Source organism: Sceloporus occidentalis, unplaced genomic scaffold, assembly GCF_023333645.1.
Source record: "Sceloporus occidentalis isolate IW3139 unplaced genomic scaffold, rSceOcc1.0.p SCAF_4, whole genome shotgun sequence".
Lineage (NCBI taxonomy): Eukaryota > Metazoa > Chordata > Lepidosauria > Squamata > Phrynosomatidae > Sceloporus > Sceloporus occidentalis.
In genome coordinates, this window is record NW_028316984.1 from 81,789,702 (window position 1) to 81,810,707 (window position 21,006).

General features: G+C 43.4%; 1 protein-coding gene across 1 annotated transcript; it reads right to left on the reverse strand.

The window, feature by feature from the left end:
- On the reverse strand, positions 1-20,229 carry UNC93B1 (unc-93B1 regulator of TLR signaling). Its single transcript, XM_089520553.1, has 12 exons — positions 20,113-20,229; positions 18,431-18,534; positions 16,893-17,034; positions 9,713-9,866; positions 8,945-9,106; positions 7,467-7,596; positions 7,227-7,320; positions 6,908-7,032; positions 4,003-4,185; positions 3,632-3,905; positions 2,414-2,532; positions 1-1,574 (listed from the first exon to the last, which is right to left on the reverse strand). The coding sequence occupies exons 1-12, from the start codon at positions 20,120-20,122 to the stop codon at positions 1,263-1,265; spliced, it is 1,809 nt and encodes a 602-aa protein (XP_089376679.1). The 5' UTR covers positions 20,123-20,229; the 3' UTR covers positions 1-1,262.
- Positions 20,230-21,006: the final 777 nt, after the last annotated feature.

The following is a 21,006-nucleotide window of genomic DNA, read 5'->3' on the forward strand; positions in this document are numbered from 1 at the left end:
TTACATTAAAAAAATAATTTTATTAAGTCTAAACACAACCACAAACAAATTTTGTACAGATATCTAAAACTAGTATCAACAAAAAATAACAAAAACTTAATTAAACTACTAACAAAAAAAATAAAATATACACCAATGATTCCCCACACAAACTGATGGGGATATACCACTGTTAGTATAACTGGATTTTTCCAAAATGTTGGTGTGTGGAGTTCCTTCATGGCCCCAAACTGACCTCCCAGGTAGGTCTGCCATTATCCTCAAAGCAGTGGGTCAGGTAGGCAGATGAGTCAGCCTCGCAAGACCCCTGGAAAACAACACTTTGGAAATTCCCCACACGGTTTGGGAATTGCTAAATGGGAAAGCCATCACTTCCAAACTTAAAACAATACAAAATGTTGGTTAATAGTCTCACACTTGATGGGCCAGTGATCAGCTTAACAACTCACACATTCTCCTGTTTGTCTCCCCCCCCCCCCGCCCCCTGTTGTCAGACCCAACTCCACTGATACTACCATGCTACTCCCTGACTTAACAATGCCCAGGCAATCAAACAACTTTGTCTGATCTTCAGCCAAGCCATTAAGCATCTTGCCAAAGGCTAGATTTTGCCTATAAGAACCCCCAGATTTGCCTCTTCACGGGGCCAGTCTGGATTTCAGGGGAAAGCGCTGTCCTTCTGAACTCTGGTCTGGCTCCTGGACTGGTCATTCACTTGCATGACTGAGTCCCATCTACATCCCACTGGACTGGATTCCCAGAGAAGCCTACTGGAGTAAGTATAGCCTTAGTACTGCCTTGAACTATTCCCTATTTCCACTCTTGATTTCCTGAGCCTTATATGAGTGTGTGTATGTCTGTGTTGCTGTGTGATTTTTCCCTTTTAATTGAAGAAGCCTGTCTGTGCACTATTTCTTAAGGATAATTCAGTCCCTTTGTAGACAGATTGGGAGCCAGTCTCATGCGGTACTTGTAAGGCCCCCCTCTCAGCAACTTGAGCTAATTAAATATGCCCCTAATTAGATCCTTCCTTACACCACATATTACTTATTATTTCTAAAGTGCATTTTCAGCAGGGTCTTGAGATCAGATTTTCAAGTTTGATATCATTCTTTTGTCAATCCTAATATTTAAAAACAAAAACAAAACCTAACCAAGTAATGAAAAAGTAATAGGCAATAAAACAAGTAACCTTTTAAAATATACAGTGAGTTGATAGGAATGAATAATTTTTAAAGAAATGTTACAAGCTGCAGTAGGAGTTAACCAGCATTATCTCCACCCTCCTCCCCCAGGGCCTGCTCATAGGCACATCTGTTCCTGTGCCGAGGTTGGTCCTGCTGGTCAGCGGGTGCCTCTCCCTCTGAGGAGTCACTCTCCTTCCCCTCGTCCTCCCTCTCTGAGTCTGTCTCATCAGAGTTCTCATCTTCCAGGTAGCGGTAGCCTCGCATCTTGTGGCGTGGCTTGGGAATCTTGGGAAGACGGTGTGGGATAAGCTGGACTACTTTACGTTCCATCCACAGGTAGGATAATACCGCAGCTATCAGTGTAGCAAGCAAGATGGACAATTTAGCCTGGAAGGTAGAGATTTCATGGGTTACCAAAGAAAACAATAACAAAAAACAGGAGACGTCAGTTCTTCCCTCACTCTCTTCTGGGAACTTAGCCTAGCAATAAGAGGAAAATTCAGCCATCTAGGTTGATGCTACTCAAAATGACTGCTGACACCTTCTCCTATCTGAGAAGTGAGCAAAGTGTGGCTCTCCAGATGTAGTTTAACTGTTGTTCCCATCAGACTTAGCCAACACTGACAATGGTGAAAAATGATGGGGAGGTGCAGTCCCAAATCTTGAAAGCCATGCGTCACTCCCTCATTCCTTTCTTTTTTTTTTTTTTTTCAACCTTACTTTACACACTACTATTGCCATAGATTTTGTCACCCTTCCTGGGCCAGAAGAATTCTCTTTGTCTCAAAGTTATTCTCATATTTTGCAGAACGAGTTTCTTTTATCTGAAATACTTCGGACCAGACGTGTTTTGGATTTCAGATTTGTTTTGATTTTGGAATATTTGTAGATACATAATGATGTACCTTGGAGATAAGATTAAATTTTAAACATAAAATTCACTGATGTTCCATAATCATCTTATACAAAGAGCTTGAAGGTAATTTTATACAATATTTTAAATTTTAAATAATTTTTGTGCATAAAACAAAGTTTGTATACATTGAACCATCAGAAAGCAAAGATGTCACTATCTCAGCAACCTATGAAAAAGTTTTGAGTTTTGCATTTCTGGATAAAGAAGACTCAATCTTCTATGAAGCCAGAAAATGCACCTTGCCCTAAAGCATGTGAGAATTCCACTCTGTTGCAGAGTCCCATCTTTCCACCCCAGCCCTGGTCCTCACCTTCATGGGCAGTCCAGACCACAGATAAACAACAAAGATGGCCATGGCTTGCCACCAGTGGTAGATGGTGAAGATAAAGTCCTGACGCTGTTTGTCCTCATAGAGCATCCCTAGGAGCACTGTAGGAAAGGAGTGAGAGTGGCAATCAGATTCAGGGACAGGATTCTCTCTCTTGTTTGCGTTACTGACCTGAGCATAGCAAAGTGAATTTTTGGAACCACAACTCTCACAATTCCCTAGCCAGCATGGACAGCAGAATGCTGGGAGCAAAAGTGACTTTTCCAAGCTCTGATAGTACCCAGTGCAGACTGATTGTAAAGATTATCAGCTGGGTCTGATGGAAGAACACAGCTCATACAATAGTTCCAAAAGATGCAAAAAATGATAGCTTAAAAGCTATCATTTTTTGCACCTTTTGAAACTATCGTATGAGCTGTGTTCTTCCATCAGACCCAGCTGATAATCTTTCTAGGTTTATTAGTGACCAATAAAAGACTTAAAGGAGATAACTGTCCTAAAAAGCCATTGCAGTCCTTCAACACTGAGTGTGCTTGGTATGTATTCTCACATCTTCTTAGAGAACTGCTGTTAATGTGGAATGATTCAGCCTGGTTTGATGTATTTCCTAGTCTGAGGCAGGGCAAACTTCTAGATTATAGAATCTGTGTGACATGCATGCATACATTCTGTTATGCTATAACCTCAAGATCCACAAATGAGACTCAAATGACAAAAATAATCATTTAGAGACCAAACCTTCATTATTAAGAGCACCTCTGAGTACATGGATAACCTAGGACCTTGTTTTCAGAAATGTTCCAGAAATGAGTTCAATAGTTCTTTCACCTGCAAACATATTCCTAATTTCAATATACAGTATAATTTATTTTTATCCAAGCAGTCTTTGTTAAACTTAAAGTTACTGCTATTGATAATTTCCTCTGTGTGTTCAAGCATATGTGTGTGTATTTACAACAGATCATCCAGAAAACCTTTGTGAGATCTATTGTAAACCACCCAAAGATCTACCATTAAATTCTGACCTACCTTCTGTTAATCTCTACCTACTGTTCATCTCTGTCCTTGTTTATGGGAAAGACTGCAGCTACATCAGACACTCAGTTTAGAGGTGAATGGGAGAACAGGTCTGACTGAAACAAGGGAAGGGACATGGCTCAAGCCCTTTGGCACAACTTTTGGACACATTCTTTGGCTCACCACTGAGGCCCGTCTTGTTGAGGGAACTGCCAAGGCCCCAGAGTGCAGCCACAAGGTAGAGCATGGAGGCTTCGGCTAAACTGCGGGCCTCAGGCTCCCAGAAGAAAAGGGCGATCGAGAGGACAGCATGGACAAAAGCACCAGCAAGCAGAGGAACTTGACGTGGCAGCCACAGCATGGAAAGTGTGAAGATGGAGCAGACAGCTGATGAGAGTCCGTATGATGTCAGAATATATGCCACATGTTCCAGGCCAATGGAGCAGACACCATAGTTCTGGGATGTGCAGAGAAAGGAAGTGTTGATTATCATGACCCAATCACACACCCAGCTCATTTTGTTTCCCAGGCTTAGAAGAGGACATGTACTGTACCAGTGTAAAGCCTGTGCAGAGGAATAGCACTTCAAAACCACTGTACACGAAGAAGGGGAAAAGATGGCGTAGGCGATAGTCTCGCATGTGCTTGAAAGGCAGCTGGAAGATGTTACCCCAGCCGATGCTGCGTAAATCGATCTCCTCGGTGGGACGATAAGCTGAGCCACACATAATCAACACCTGGGGAGAGAAAACCACAGTATGATTTCAGGAACAGAGGCAAAACTAGAGCCTATAATGTTAGTTTCCTGGCTTCTTCCCTCACCCCCGAGAGGTGCCAGCTTATGACACAGGACATGGAAAAGCGCAACAGCTAAATCCACTTAAGTGAGAAATGAGGAACATAGGTTCCTATAGATGTTCTTGTATTATAGCACCCATTAGCCCTAGCCAATATAACTAATGGTGAGTGGTGGTGCAATTTGTAGTCCAACATGACCTGCCCCCCTATGACATTAAATTCCTCCATAATGCCTGACCTAAGGTGGTCAGAATACAGCAGAGTATAACTGACAATTTCAGAAACGTGTTCACAGCCCTCAGCGAAGATAACAGCAGATGGATGTCTTCCAGGAATGAAGGAATGCAGCTACCGTCAGGAACTCTCCAGCACCACTGTAGGCTTCTGCTGATTAACAACCAGACAAGCCAGGCTCCCGAAAGTGCTTATCTTTATTTACAGAGTGCAAACCAAACAACCAACGCTACTATACAGAACTATACAACCAACTCCTATCTCTCAACTCACACCACTCATCAGAAGTCCCTGAGTTTATATACACACAATGCCATGCGGTCCCACAAACTCACCCCCTTCCTGTGTTACATTGAAACTTGTCCCCTTGTTTAAACAGACACATGTACATTTCCAGGCTTGCTGCACGCAGGCAGTAGAATGGCCTTGTACCTATGAGCAACAGCTGTAGCTCATTAGCTTTTGTCCTCCAAAGGCTGATTGCTCATGGTCACACACATCTAAACATTTCAGTGCTAGTTTGGCTTTTAACCCTTGACAAAGGTGTGTGTGTGTGTGTGAGAGAGAGAGAGAGAGAGAACAAATGAACTCAATATGGGGCTGCCATTTTCAATGGCATCTGCATCTCAAACTCAACTCTGCCTCTTGTAAATTAGCAGTTATGTCAACTAGTGGCCAGTGATTAAGGGTATGACATCTTCCACAGACAACCCGGAATTGACTCACTGCTTTTAGTGTTTTTTTTAGTATTTTGATGTGTTTCAAAAATGTTTTCATCTTTGTATTGTTTTAATAGGTTTTTATTTATTCATCACCTTCAGGCAAACCGTCTAATTAAAAAGATTGTATGTACAGCGCTGTGTAAATTTACAGCGCTTTATAAATAAAGGTTAATAATAATAATAACCTTGGGAGCCTTTTATTTATTCATCACCTTGTGGACTGGGAGGTGATACAGAAATTTGTTGCTGTTATTGTTGTTTGCCTTCAAGTTGTTTCCAACTTATGGCAACTCTAAGGCAAACCTATCATGGGGTTTTCTTGGCAAGATTTGTTCAGAGGAGGTTTGTCATTGCCTTCAACTGTGATTGTGTGGCTTGCCCAAGGTCACCCAGTGGATTTTAAGGCCAAACTACCCTGTACTCTAGAGTCGTAGTCCAACACCCAAACCACTACACCACACTGGCTCTTAATACTATAAATAAATAAATAAATAAATAAAGGCCATTTTTCTATTATGCTTCCCTAGATATGGTATTCCCTTTCATGAGAGATCTGTCTCCCCCATGCTTTGGTCTTTTATGAGTCAACTGCAAAATATCGTATAACTTTATCTGTATCCCACCCTTTTCCTGAAGAGACATATCAGTTAAAAGTACAGTAGAGTCTCGGTTATCCAACATTTGGTTATCTGACATTCTGGATTATCCGACTGTCGGATAACTTGGGGGCGTGGCTAGCCTTCCCTTCAAAGGGAGCTCTCGGACTCCCTTTGGAGGAGAGCTCCCTTTGGAGGGAGGGCTGCTGAAGCCCCCACCGGTGCTAGCCTTCCCTCCAAAGGGAGCTGAGGGAAGCCAGGCCACTGAGGAAGGGACTCTGGCCTTGGCCCAGTCCCCTCCCCGGCGGCTTGCTTTCCCTGGGCTTGAAGGGAGCTCTGCGGAGCTCCCTTCAAGTGGAGGGAAGCCAGGCCACTGAGGAAGGTACTCTGGCCTTGTCCCAGTCCCTTCCCTGGCGGCTTGCTTTCCCTCGGCTGGAAGGGAACTCCGCGGAGCTCCCTTCAAGCGGAGGGAAGCCAGGACTCCCTTGGGACTGAAGGAGTCCAAGCCGCGCTGAAGCGAGGCTTAGACTCTTTCAGACCCAAGGGAGCCACTGTCCCCAATGGCAGCAGGTGTGCTCGTGCACGCATGCTGTCATTGGATTATCCAACATTTTTGGTCATCCGACAATCAGTCGGCCCGTTTATGTCGGATAATCGGGACTCTACTGTATCAACTTGTACATACTTTCAATGCATAATTAAATGTTTATTCCTTGCATGTATTGCTTTTGTTGTAGTTCTTCCATTATTTGTAACTGGTGTTTTAAATATTTGTAATTTGGATATGTGTAATTTGTGATTGATAGATTTGCTATTTTGGATGTTTGCAATCTGTGATTTGACTGCATGCTGCATACATTTTTGGTCACCCTGACCTCTTATGAGAAATGGTGGAGTATATACTGAAAATAATAATAGCAACAGTGAGAACAATTACAAACATGATGATGGCCATGTGAATCACAGAAGTTGCATAGTCTCACACAAGACAGATTAACATGTCTCTATGCCAAGTGCATAAATGATTTATGGTCACAAAGTGGGAAGTAGACTGCAGAAAGACTATGAGTATTGGGTTTAGTCCTTGCACTTATTCTATCTGTTCATACCAGGAGCATGGAGATGAAGGCCACTCCCATGAGCACACTCTCCACTGCGATGAGTTCACTGCTGCGTGGAAGTTTCTGTAGAACTGTGGTGTTGAACCCTATGAGAATCCCATGGCTCTTGGTTCCTGGGGAAGAAATACTGCCTCAGAGATTGTGGGCTAAGTATGGGTCCTGATGGAAGAACATCCTTCAGTGATAGTGAAAAGGGATCATGGGATAATAGAGCTATGTGAGAAACTCAGGAGACTGAAACCCCCAAGTGGAAAATGCTGGTACCTAAAACTGTGGCTAAACTACAGCCATTTTCCACGATACTCACCACAGTGCTGCACATTGTAGAGTGTATGATTCATGTCATAAAGGTACCACCTTAGGAAGAAATACATAGGAAACTGGGCGCAGACAAAACATAGCTGGGAAAGAGGAATGGGAGAATATGTCAAACTAACTATGAGAGACAAACTTGCACAATGGGAGGGAGGGTGCCTCAAGTCCTCCCACCCACCCCTCTTGCTTCATTCTCCCCAGAACATTACAGTTGCATTGGCAGAACTCTCACATAAAAGAGACCATAGAAGACAGTCTGGAAGCCAATGATGTAGGAGTTGTAAGCTCCACGTGGGGCCCGTTTCTGCTCCTGGACATGTTCCATCTTATAGTTTGCATATTCATAGTACTTCTGAGCCATCCTGTTGAGGAGAATAGCACATGAAAGCCTGTCACAGGGCCTTCCAGACCTCAAGCCTGGGTTGTATCCAGCAACCCCTTCAGAGATAAGCAACTGCAGTGGCTCAATTTTTCTACCAGGCTACCAAAAATCAAAAAGGAAAAAAGAGAACTGGCCACAAATTTAGTTCTCCAACAACTAATACAAATTTTAAGCTGTGCAGGAAACACAGCCACCTATTTAAAACCTGAACTGTGTCTCCTGCATGCTTCCTGAAGACACTTCCCCTTTTTGTGTGTTCAAAGAGCAGAATTTCTGGACAAGCGAAGGGCTGCCAGAACAACCAGGGTGGATGGCTGGGTGGGAAGCACATGCAGTTACAAGACACACTTTCACTATTTCTGCTTTAAACCAAGGGAGGTAAACCTGGGGCTCAGGTGCTGATTTTCCTCCCTGGGACCTGCTACATGCTACGCCACCCCTGAAAAATGGAAATGGACAGAAATCTATTTCTGGTTTCATAAAATCCCGTGGGTGGACAAAATAAGGAATTTGGGGTGGGGGCAACTGACTTGTTTTAAAGTAAATTGTCACCCCTGGAAATTTCCAGAAGCAGCTCTTTTCCTCTGGCCCTAAAAAAAATAGTGTTGGATGGGTTTGGAGATGGGAAATGGTTAAAAAAATGGGGGGAGGCACTATGGCACCACCCAGCTTTAAAAGTTGGTCAAAACTTTGCACATCGTGAAACTATCTAAAAAGTTTCCATCAAGATGGGGACAGTATATCCAAAACATACAAAACCCATTTACCACTCTGACAGCCCCGATGACATGACAGATAGACCCAATGTCAGTGCCAGTCAGAGCAGCATAGTGTGTGTGTGTACATACATACATGCACACCTTCAAATCGCCTGTTAGCTTATGGTCACTCCATGAAAAATACTCAGAAGTAATTTACTATTGTCTTCTTCTGAATGGGGCCTACAGCACCTCACATTCCTTGGCAGTCTCTCATCCAAATACTAACCTTGCATGATCTTACATAGCTTTCAAGGTATGATGAGATTTTGTGCCTTCAGGGTGTTTAGGCGCTAATGCACACTAATGGTGAAAAAGGAGCTCAACCAGCTAAGTAAGGTCAGGTCTAGTTAGTACTTGGATGGGAGACTACCCATGAATACCAAATGCTGTAGGCTATATTTCACAGGAAGGAATTGGCAAAACCACCTGTGAGTATTCCTTGCCTTAACCCTTTGAAATTCATGGGGTCATCATAAGTTGATAGACGACTTGAAAGCATACAGGATGGCTGATATAGCTGGGCAAGTGGCTTTTCCTCTCACAGCCTGGCATGTGTGGCCAACTCACCGGGTGATGTAGTTGCTCATGGAGGTCCAGAGAGGGACAATGACAGCCCCAATTGCCACAGCAGATGGCACCAAAGTATAGTAGCGCTCCCAGTAATTAGTAGAGACAAAGAGTGCATAAATGCCCACAGCCAAGAACAGCATCCACTTGGTCCCAAAGAATCTGGAAAGATGGAAGGAGAATCCTGGATTCTAGTTGTGTCAAGGTTCAATGCTTGGGATTTTGGATCACTGAAGTATAGCTACTTCAAGGAAAAGGCTTCCGGGTTACACTCCTTTCAAAAGGAAATATTTTCATAGAAATCTACACAGTGGTATTGGGAACCAAAGCTTGGGAAAGTTAGGCCTGGTACATACCTGAGGTTTTGTCCGGAGCGACGGCGGCCTTTTTTCCTGCGGAGGGAAGTCGCAGCTGCCAAACCGTGCAGCTTCCCTCCGCAGGAAAAAACATCCGCAAAAAGCTATGCATCCGTTATGCCATAATGGCAGTGCCAGGGTACATGGGGCACCGCCATCATGCCACCGCCATTATGTGCTAGGGTTAGGGACCATGCGGTTGCTGCGTGGTCCCATAACCCTAGCATGGTGGGAGCATAGCGCTTTAGTGCCATCTGTACCGCAACAGAGTACTGATCCCAGAAACCCCTAGCCACCTTAGTCATAGTGGCTAAGGATTCTGGGAGCTGTAGCTCAAAAACCTAACATTTCCAAGCTCTGTACAAAATTCACCATGAAAAGAGGATTAACAGCAGGAAGGATAGAGCAGTACCTGATGAGGAGCGGAGTGTATAGAAGTGCAACAATTGGGGTGACGTTGATGCCCATCAGCATCTTGTTGTCAATGTTCTGTAACCCCAGGTTGCTGTATTTTACTTCCCGGTAGGTCTCATCATAGTGAAGGATGAGCTGCATCTGCAGCAGACCTATAGGAAATCATAATTGAAACACAAAAGATTGAGGGTCAGGCCTAAGAGTAGTTGTTCTAAGCAAAGGCACTGCTCAGTTGACTTCTCCAAAAAGAGGCAACAGTTGTTCAATTTTCCAAAAGGCAGGGAATCTTCAGAGCTAGTACCAAGCTTTCAAGATATAGCAATACATGGAAACCAAGCTGCCTTGACCAGTATCCCTTTGCCTGCTTCTTCAAAGAGACTCTGCAGCAGGTTGAGATCTCACCAGCCTTCTGAGGCTAAATAAGGACAGATAAAGAAAAGCATAATCCACCTGCCTGGATAGCATTTCTGAAGACCAGATAGAGACAAAGCTGTAGGTGCCAGCCCTACGTCAAAGAGCTGGACAATCAGATCCCTCACCAACTGGAAGTGTTACATTTAGTTTGGCATACAGATCCTTCTTCCACAAGAGCTGGGAGCTTATTTTGCCAGAAGGAAACCAGGTAAAGATTAATTTTTAAGAAACCGACAATACTGGACTTAAACTTTAATAATGCTTTTTTAAAAAAATGACAGAACAAAAACAAAACAAAAAACAAACAGCTTCATTTATATACCGCTTCATACTGAACTAACTGTCTAAGTGCTTTACAACTGTAAGCTAATTGCCCCCAACAACCTGGGTACTCATTTTAGCGACCTTGGAAGGATGCAAGCCTGAGTCAAGCTTGAGCCCCCTTGGCTAGGATTGAACATACAACCTTATGGTTTTAAGTGAATGGCTGCAGTACAGGCATTTAACCACTGCACCATCAGGGCTCATTAAATACAGTATCAGGAATATCTGTCAGCATAAAAAACCCTTGGTGCCTGGAGACCAAGTTATAATACATAATAAAAACTAGTTTAAACATTTTAAAAAAGGCTTAAAACCTTCCTTTTTTTGTCAAGCCTTCCCCCTGATAAATGAAGTTGTGTATGCTGATGCCATTGATTCCCTGTCTTACCTTGCTGTATGACTGTGTTTTAAATTTTGTATAATTGGGTTTTTATCTAGAGATGTTTTGTAACTTTTTTTATGGTTGTAATGGTTTTCTACGGCTGTAAACCACTTTGATCTGTGGAAAAGCGGTATACAAATAAAATGTATTATTATTATTATTATTATTATTATTATTGTTATTAAATTATAGTGATAAAACACACTAGGATGTTTAAAAATTAGAAGAAACAAAATTTAACATGGGTCATTAAAATTGTAGCACTTAAAAATGAAAGCCTTACCATAATTACTACTTTTATTCAAAGTCTGCTGATAAAAATACCAAGTGATTAAAGAATGGCAAAAGCGAACCATAGACATTTACAACACATCATAACAAGCAACCTAGATTAAATCTGGACACTGTACTGAACATCTGAAAAAGAAAGACCAGGCCTTTCAGGACTACCAAATTATTTGGCTGTGTACCAGATTAAACTCCACATCTTACTCCCTTCCTGCAAAGTAATGTTTACCCCTATGCTTTTAGCTGAATCAAACGTGCCTCTCCCAATAAATGGTTACCACACTTCTTTTCAGATTATGGCACCAGAATGCATTGCTTGAAAAGGCTGCATGCATCAATGCTCCAAAACAAATCTACATTTATAAATGGCACATGTAACAAATCTCTAACAGTTGCCAAGTTTTCATGCTTTTCCATGGACTTTGGAATCTACACTAAGGGCTCATCCAGACTGGCCAAAAGCCTCCGGATTTGGCAGATATATCTGTACTTATTGGGATTTTGCAACAGACTTCCTGTTCCGGTGTTTTCCTTATGAAATTGACTACTTGTGACTTTCAAAATCCAGGTCAAGGTGAGTGTTTCTGATACAGGTAGGGTTAAATTCCCATGCCTGTATCCATAGTCTTGGCTCATCTTGTACTTCTGGACAGATCCACTGTTGACATGTTGAAGAGGGATGTGATCTTTGCTACATACGTTTTCCTTTTATCATACTTCCCTTTCACATTCCAAGTTACCAGACTGAATATTACTTCTTCTTTTTGCTTTTCTTTTGCAGCTACAGTGTTAAAGTGGTATTGCATTTTAGCATTATGACTACAACAACAATAATAAAAATTAAATATGTGAGACAATGGGGGAGGAAGTGAACCCCACCCACACCACAGTTAATCACACCTCAAACAGAAAAAAATACCAGTATGTTTGGGGCATGACTGGATAAGGGAGCATAAAAAAAAAAACTCAACAATGCATGAAATCCAGAAACAGAATAGCCCAACATTTACCACTCATTGCCCATCTGGAAGAACCCTAAGGAGGGCCGTTATCATACAAGGGAAATGTATCCTCATCCCAAAGGAAAGTAAGCCAATTCACGTTATGAATTATCACACATTTAGAGCCAAATTGTGGTCATTCCAAAGGCAAAGCAGAGTGACAGCAAAATAAGTTATCACACCAGTACATACCAAGCGGATTAAGCAATTTGAATTGGCACCCTTGTACATGCTCAGAGGGGCTCTGAACACATCATGAACCTTTGCACTTCCAGGATGAAGAAGGGGGCCACTTCCTGTTTCATGTGAATGATTGCTTCACATTTCTTCTTTTCCATGCATATATATACGGGCACATGGAAGCACACACACACACATATATATATATTTGTGTGCACACATACATATGCATGCGCACATAATCCCCCCCCATGGGCGAGCCATGGACATGGGTGGGCATATACATATATGGAAATATAAACATCTATATATATATGTGTGTGTGTGTGTGTGTGTGTGTGTGTGCGTGCGCGCGTGCTCTGTTTTTGTATCCAAACAAGCAGCCTTTCTATGGGCTTTATGCCCCGGTTTGTTTTTTTTTGGGGGGGGGGGGCTTGCATCCAAACAAGCTGTCTTTCTATGGGCTTTATGTTCTTTTTTTTCTTTTTTCTTTTGCATCCAATCAAGCTGCCTTTCTATGGGTCTCTCTGCTCTTACCCCAGCGGCATCGGGGGCACAAACCATGCACTGCTTTGTCCACATTAAAACTTGAATATGTTCATTCCACAGTAACCTTTTCCCCAGCGGCATCGGAAACTACTACACTACACTGGCTACACTACCCTCCTCGCCAGCACTGGAAGTGTAAGGACTACCAGAAGTAAAATGGTGCAAAATTGCAGCGCTGCACCATGGGATATGTTGTACCTTCGAGGTTGGGGGGGGGGGTAGCAGGGCCAATGCAAACTTGCATTCCACACCAGCACCACATCGAATTGACTGTGACTTAACCTTGGAATAAGATTTGTGAATTTACTAGTTCACTGAATTTGCCTATTTTTGGACTGACTCAGGATCAGGCCCGGAATGACTGCACAAAAACAGCAATTGCGTGAGATAATCTCTTGCAAATTAACGTGAATATGCATGATTTGTCTTGGGATGGCATTGGATTGGCATTGGTTTGCCTGGAAGTTTTCGGGGTGTGATAATGGCTGAGGCGTACAAAGAACATTGCTTGGTGGGCTGAGTCCCTTGGCCCCATACAGACAGGCCAAAATAAAGCTGCTTCGGGTCACTTTGGGGGTATGCTGTTTCAATGATGCACGTGTCTTAAGAGTCTGGAAGCTGCGCCAAAGCTGTGCTCCAGTTCTTAGGACTGGGACGTGGCTTTGGTGCAGCTTCTGGACTCTTAGGACGCATGCATCATTGAAACAACATACCTCCAAAGTGACCCGAAGCAGCTTTATTTTGGCCTGTCTGTATGGGGCCATCATTAACTATTTATCACACCTAATAAAGTACCTGGTGTTCCTTTCCATCAATAAAGCAGCACTTTCCAAATGTTTGAAGAGGTTTTCTATAGACCATCACTACAGATTTAATTTTATCACAGACAGTCAAGATTTTTTTTGTGGCTTTTGAGCTTCCATGTTTATTAGCTTGAACTGAAAGAGGAAATAAGCTCCCACCAAAGCTGTCTTTGTGTTCCTTTCCCAAATTTATAAAGAAAGCAGTAAGACAAACATTGCATTAATAGTGGTTAAGGCAAAAGAAAAGGAACCCTTTGCTTCTTGTCCTAACTTTGGGAGGACAAAATCACTGTGTTTAGCACAACAGGAAGGCACCTCACCACAGAGGCTGCAGCTGACAATGAGAAGGAACAGAAACACAAGAAACACAGAGGCAAACTTGGCTAAAGCATTCTGGTACTCAATGCAAATTCATAAAGTATTATGCCCCACCAGCCAGATCCTGGCATACCAGAGGCACACGATCTCTCTTTTCCAAAAGTTTTACAAAGTTATTTTTAGGGACTACAGTTCCTCAGTTCTCCCACTGGTCACACTGGCTGGGGAATTTGAGGAATTTCCCCCAAAAAGTAACATTTCAAAGCTCTGCTTCTTTCTTTCCTCATTCTATTTCCCCTTGAATAACAGAGCCTCTTTCACTGCTCGGTTCTCATAGGTGTGCCTGCAGTGTGTCCCTTGCTGGAATCTCTCCTATACCCTATTGCCTCCTGACATCTTAGCAGGCTCAACCTTCCATGTTGTAGAAGGATGTTGCTAATAGTTTTTTGTGGGTTTTTCGAGCTATGAGGCCGTGTTTTCAGGATTGGTAGCCAAACTTTGTTTACTATGAAAAACACCACAATCAAGACCTAGCAAATGCAAATAAAAACCACCTAGCTGAAGAGGTTTCATTCCCCACAGACAATGGACCATTAATTAAATAGACACCCTGAGGCCTTGCTATTCAGAACAGAACAATACACAGATTAAATCATTTCCTCTGAACCAACAGTATATATACCCTACTCTCTTCCATGCCAGCATTCTCTGAAGATGCCAGTCACAGCTGTTGGTGAAACCTCAGGAATAAACTCTTGAAAAATCCACAAAAAGCTATGGATGCCGGCCATGAAAGCCTTCACGATGTTACTAATCACTCATTGTTGTCCACCTCCAGTGAACATCACTGCCTCCTACCTGATGCATCCATGCATCACTATGTTTCTAATTTTCCATTATTTTAAAGAAAGCAAGGCATAAGGGGCTACCTGATTGGGAATCAGCCCACTGGGCATTTTTATCCCTGTGCTAACAGGCTGTGTCTCTCTGAGGTCTCAGGCAAAGGCCTTTCACTCATTTGCTGTGTACAGTTCTTTAATATAAGGGCAAACAACAACAACAACAACAACAACAATTTATTTCTTTCCCACCTCTCCTCATGGCTTGAGGCAGAGTACAACATGTTAAAATAAAAACACAAATAAAAGAAAAAGAAAGAAAACACATAAAACTAATAGTTAAAATATAATACAAATAAAACATTAAAATACACTCATATGAGTACATTTTAAAAATACACAAATTAAAATGTAATGATTTAAAATTGACTAGGTAAGCCTGCCAGAAGAGATCTGTCTTTAATTTTGTTTTAAATTATGTCAGTGTTTTCCGCTATAATCTCTCTTCTGGCAGGTCATTCTATAGTCTCAGGACAGCAGAGGAAAAGGTCCTCTCAGAAACTTTTGCCAGTCTAGTCCTATCAAACAAACAATCACTTTATTTAGATCCCACCTTTCCACAAAAATTGGAACACAAGGCAGCAAACCGGATAAAATGAAAACAAAACCACATATAAATGGACTAAAGCCATGGTTAAAATAGTATTAAACTGTCTATAGCTTCAAAACCATTTACAACACTAATTTAAAAACACAGAATAAAATAGTACAGCCATAGTAAAACAGAAAGATTTTTACATATAAACTATCTGTTCCCAAATGCATACTAGAACTGAAAGATCTTCACCAAAAGAGAAGACAGCAAGGAGGGACCATAGGACTATCTCCATGCCAAATATATGCCCTCAAGTTATGAATACAGTATTCCCTTTCTTCATTCTCAAATATTCCAGAGTGACGTAAGAACATATGTACTAATAGGGCATTGGGAAGTAAAACTCTTTTACTAGTATTTTGCTAGTTTTAAGTCCAGAACTAGTGTTCTGACAAAACACACAACTGCTGCTTTAGTCCAGCCTTCTTAGCAGATATTCCTGATACTGTATTTGTTCTGTCATTTTTTAGTCCAGCCACTGAACTTGTAAACACTACTTATTGGGCTACAGTTCCCAGAATCTTCCAGCCATCATGGCAAGCATGCAGGAAAATAAGCAGGTTCAATTCCTTTGCAACTAACATGGAAAGCAAGAGCACAGGTTGCAAAATGTCTACTTTGATAGAGGGCAGGTTTTTAAATGCCTAGCCTGTTAAGAGGATAGTAGTCTATGTTCCAGTGCTACTTAGCACTACAGTCTAATGATATACAGTCGGCCCTCCGTTTTTGCTGGGGATCTGTTCCAAACGCCCTCCCCCCGCAAAAATGGAGACTTGTGTATATTCAAGCCCCATAGCTTGAATGGGGTGCGTGGCTGCAAGCGTGTGCAGGGCGCACACCAGGGGAACACATTACACTGACAATAACGGAGGTTGCCTCTCCGTGAATATCCAAGACTGTGGATCTAAAGTCCTTGAGAAAGGAGGGGTGACTGTACAGTCCACTTGCCCCAATTGCGGGTTTGCCATCTGCAGATTTGAGCATCGGCAGATGGCCCTCCTTCATTCACCCCAATGACAGGGTGTTTATGTAGCCATACGCACAGCTCACCTCCATTAAAACCAAAGGGATTTGAAGTCCCGCAGTTTTTTGGCATCCAAAGGGGGTCTGGAACAGAACTCCAATGGATACGAAGGGCCAACTCTATGTGGGCTTACTTACAAAATTGTTCTACTCTACGTAGACTAGGGGATAGCCAACATGTGAACCTGCAGATGTTGTTGAACTGCAACTTCCTTTATCCTCATCAGTTTAGTAAATGGGGAGGGATGATGAAGCTGCAGGCCCGTAACATCTGGAGGGCCAAAATTTTCCCTCTTCTGTCCTAGATATATGATTGGCCCTGCAGATGGGTGAGAATTTCAAGCAGACTAAGGCATGGGCCAATAGCAAGACATGTTCAAAGTAACAACATGTAGAGCATACCGAGGAACACCCCATAGGTCAGCATCCCTCCAATGCTGGCTGCCAAAAGGTTCTTGATAATACCCAGACGCTTCCGGCGGAAGTACTTCCGCTCCTCCTCTTCTTCGTTGTACTCGCCATGAGCTCCCACAAAGTCCTCCAGCTGGAAATGGAAGCATTATCAAGAGGTTGAAAGGAGCACCCTGGCATATTCTCAAAGAGCTAGCATGCCTCACATTCTTCAGAAAACAAGAAAGAGAAGAAGGAAAAGGCCTACAAACAAAGTGGTGATGTGACAAATTTTGTGAAATGGAAATAAGCTTAGCACTATGCACAACGGTTTGTCAGTTCTCCTTTTCTTAGATTAATAACTGGAACTTCATATCCTATATTTAGCCCATTTAACATGATTGATTGCAGTGCAACAACCCAGACAACTGGGGATGCACACAGACACCCACACATATATAGGTTGATAATTTTTCCATGGAAAAATATCCATGTTCTCCACATTTCCACATTCACAGGAAAATCTCAGCACTCAAATTACAGATTTATAGTTTTACAAGGTCTTTTCCCTTCTCTGCCAAAGAGTGCTAGCGCCTCACAAAATTACAAATTCCAGGATTTTGTATGATGGGGCCATGGCAGTTAAGTGGTTTCAAACTGCATTATTTCTACAGTGTAGATGCACCAGAATAAAGGAGCATAATATATTTTGCTATTACATTAAAAAATAAAATCTCCATTCTTATCAGGGCTGTCAATAGGAGTGTGTGAGCTTCACCAGGTGACACCCTAAGGAGGAAGAGACACTACTGCTCTCCAAACATCTGCCTTTTGGCAGTTCTGGGCTGTGGTGTTTACCTGCATCCATTAAAAATACTAAAGAGATGGTGTGAGTAGGGCAAGGCTTGGAGGAAAGAGAAAGGAGAGGCCCCAGGTTTTTATATATATATATATATATATATATATATATATATATATATATATATTTAAAATTAAATTTAAAAATCATTTTTTAAAAAAAAAATCTTTTACTTTTTTTCACTTTACCCACATGAAACAATGTACATGTAAATACATTTAGGCTGTGCATATGACATTGTAATTTATAGGTTTAATTTTAATTTTGCTAGTGGTTTATGTCACAGCTATTGCCATTACATTCACTGGTATATGGGAATTATGATTTATGAGTAACATTAGTACGAAAATAATAATACAAAAGTTTCTGTATGGAGTGGGGTATTGGAGGAAGTCATTGGGGGGGGGGTTGACACCACGGGTTTCCGCAGAGGATGATCATGATGGCAGTCCCAGTGACACCATCAATTCTGGTCAAGCTTCCAACTTAGAACAAAATTAACTTTCTCTCTCTCACACACATATGCACTCACACCACTTAAAGATAATGTGAAGAGTTTAGCAAGGTTGCAGTTTGGACTACAACTCCCAGAATCCTCCCAGGTCATGCTGATAGCATGAGAGAAATCTACAAATTGTAATTCAGAAAAAAACGATTCCCATGCTCTGAGTTGGGGTAGGTCTTCTCTTACTTGAACATCTGGCCCATTCAGGGCCGGGCCATTTACACCGCCAACTTCTTGCCCATCTGGGGCCAGCCCGTTATTCCCCAACGCCTCTTCATACACATTGCCACCTGTGTGAAACAAACCAACAGGAAAACACATTGTAAAATCACTGTGAGGGGGGTTTCAGGCAATGATGGTGAAAGGCACTGCTTGCTATCAATTCCGTTACCCTCAGATGGTCCAATTCTTGAAATGTTTTAGTCAGAAGGTCTTCTTTCTGCAAGGATGGTTGCTCTGAGTCCTTATGACTCTATCCCCTCTGCTTTTTAAGCCTTCATGGACTTTCTGAGGCTCCACCAAGGAACTGATAATGAGTACAATAATCCAAGCCATTGTATTCCCCATCCCCATGTATGGATGTGAGAGCTGGACTGCGAAGAAAGTGGATAGGAAGAAAATCAACTCATTTGAGATGTGGTGCTGGAGAAGAATGCTAAGGATGCTATGGATAGTCAAAAAGACAAATAAATGGGTCCTAGAACAGATCGAGCCTTAAATACCCCTGGAAACCAAGATGATCAAATTGAAGCTGTTGTACTTTGGCCACATCAGGAGAAGGCACGACTCATTCGAAGAAACCATAATGCTAGGAAAGGTAGAGGGAAGCAGAAAAAGATGAAGACTGCATGCCAGTTGGATAGGAGTTGATCACACAGGGACAATTGGAAGTGGAAAAATTGTCCTGAATTTGCAGGAGCTGAGCAGAGCGGTGGAGGATAGAGGATCTTGGAGAGGTCTCATCCACAGGGTCACCATGAGCTGGAGTCCACTGAGGGTAACTAATACACCAACAACAAAGCCAGCCCAGCGTAGTAGTTTGGGCTTGGGACTGTAGCTCTGGAGACCAGGCTTCGAATCCTGGCTTGGCCATGGAAACCCAGTGTGTGACCTTGGGCAAGTCACACTCTCTCAGCCTTTCAGGGAAGACATTGGCAAACCCCCGCTGAAGAAACTTGCCCGAAAAACAACACCATGATTGGGTTGGCTTAGGGTCGCCTAAGGCGCACAACAACCATTGAAGGAATGCAAGACTAAACCCAAGGCAATAAATAAAAGCAAGGCTGGTTGAGCTTGTCCCTTGTCAAGGGGGGGGGGGGCAAGGCATGGACTGTGCGCTGCTCCCCACAGAAGGCAAGCGCCACTCCAGAGGAAGAGAAGGAGAGGGGGACTGCAACTGGGCTCCTCCAGCTGTCCTTGCTGCTGTGTGCCTTCAAGTCATGTCTGACTTTGGGTGACCCTTAGGCCACCCTTCTAGATTATTTGGGGGGTTTGCTGGCAAGATCAGTTCAGAGGAGGTTTGCCATTGCTTTCCCCTGAGGCTGAGAGAGTGTCACTTGCCTAAAGTCACCACTGGCTTTCCATGGCCCAACTGGCATTTGAACCCTGGTCCCCAGAGTTGCTCAAACCACTTATACTACACTAACTGGTTGTTGTTGTCCTCTGCCCTTGAGCTACCATTGCCTCCCTCTGAGGCTGAGAAAGTGTCACTTGCCTCCAAAAAACGCCTACATTGTTGTTGTTGTCTGCCCTCTCTCCTGGGGTTTCCTTGGCAAGATTTGTTTGGGGGGGGGGTCTGCCAATACCTCTCCCTGGGGCTGAGAGAGTGTGCCTGGCCCTGGGTCTCCCTAGAGGAGGGTCAGTACTACCTGCTTCCATGGCTCTCTCTCTCCGCGGGGCGTCGTCCTTCCTTCCTTCCTTCCTTCCTCCTTCCTGGCCCCTCGGGGAGCGGGGCTTGGAGCAGCCGGGAGCTTTCACTTCGTGGCTTTTCCGGCCCCAGACAGACAGTGAGGCTGGCCCAGGGGAGGAGGAGGAGGAAGGCAGCCAGGGGCAGCCCTAAGAAGAGAGAGAGAGAGAGGGGCAGGCAGGCGGGAGGAGGGTGGCAGAGGAGGAGAGGCAGCTCGGGTCCAGCAGGGCTGCTGCCCCTGGGCCTCTCCCAGCCCTGAGACACACTTGTCCACACAGACACGCATTCAATGGCCTTTCCCTGGCACCGCTATGCCCTGCCAAGTAAGCAGTGAGAGTGTCCAGTTTTATAGGGGCCACTTTTACAGCATGCTTCTAGCCTCACGTTTGGAAACAGGGCAGGAGTTCCCAGCTGGGGTGACTCCTCAACAACAACAACAACAACAACAGCCAGCGTAGTCTAGTGGTTTCAACACTGGATGCTGACCCTGGAGACCAGGGTTCAAGCCCCAGCTGAGTCATGTAAGGCCACTGGGTGACTTTAGACAAGTCACACTCTCTCAGCCTCAGAGGATGGCAATGGTAAACCTCCTCTGAACAAATCTGGCCAAGAAAGGCCATAGGGTTGCCATAAGTCAAAAAGGACTTGAAGGCACATGACACCCCCACCCCCCACCCACACACACAGAGAGCTCACTTAGACCAAGGACCCATGGTATTTACATGCAGGTCAGGCAACTTACAAGCAAGCTGAGAGATGGGGTGTTTAATATATTCCCAGCAAATGCACCTGTGAGGATGGCAGGACCGAGCCAAGGGCCTTCTCTAAAGGTCTCAGAGCTTGGGCAGACATGGTG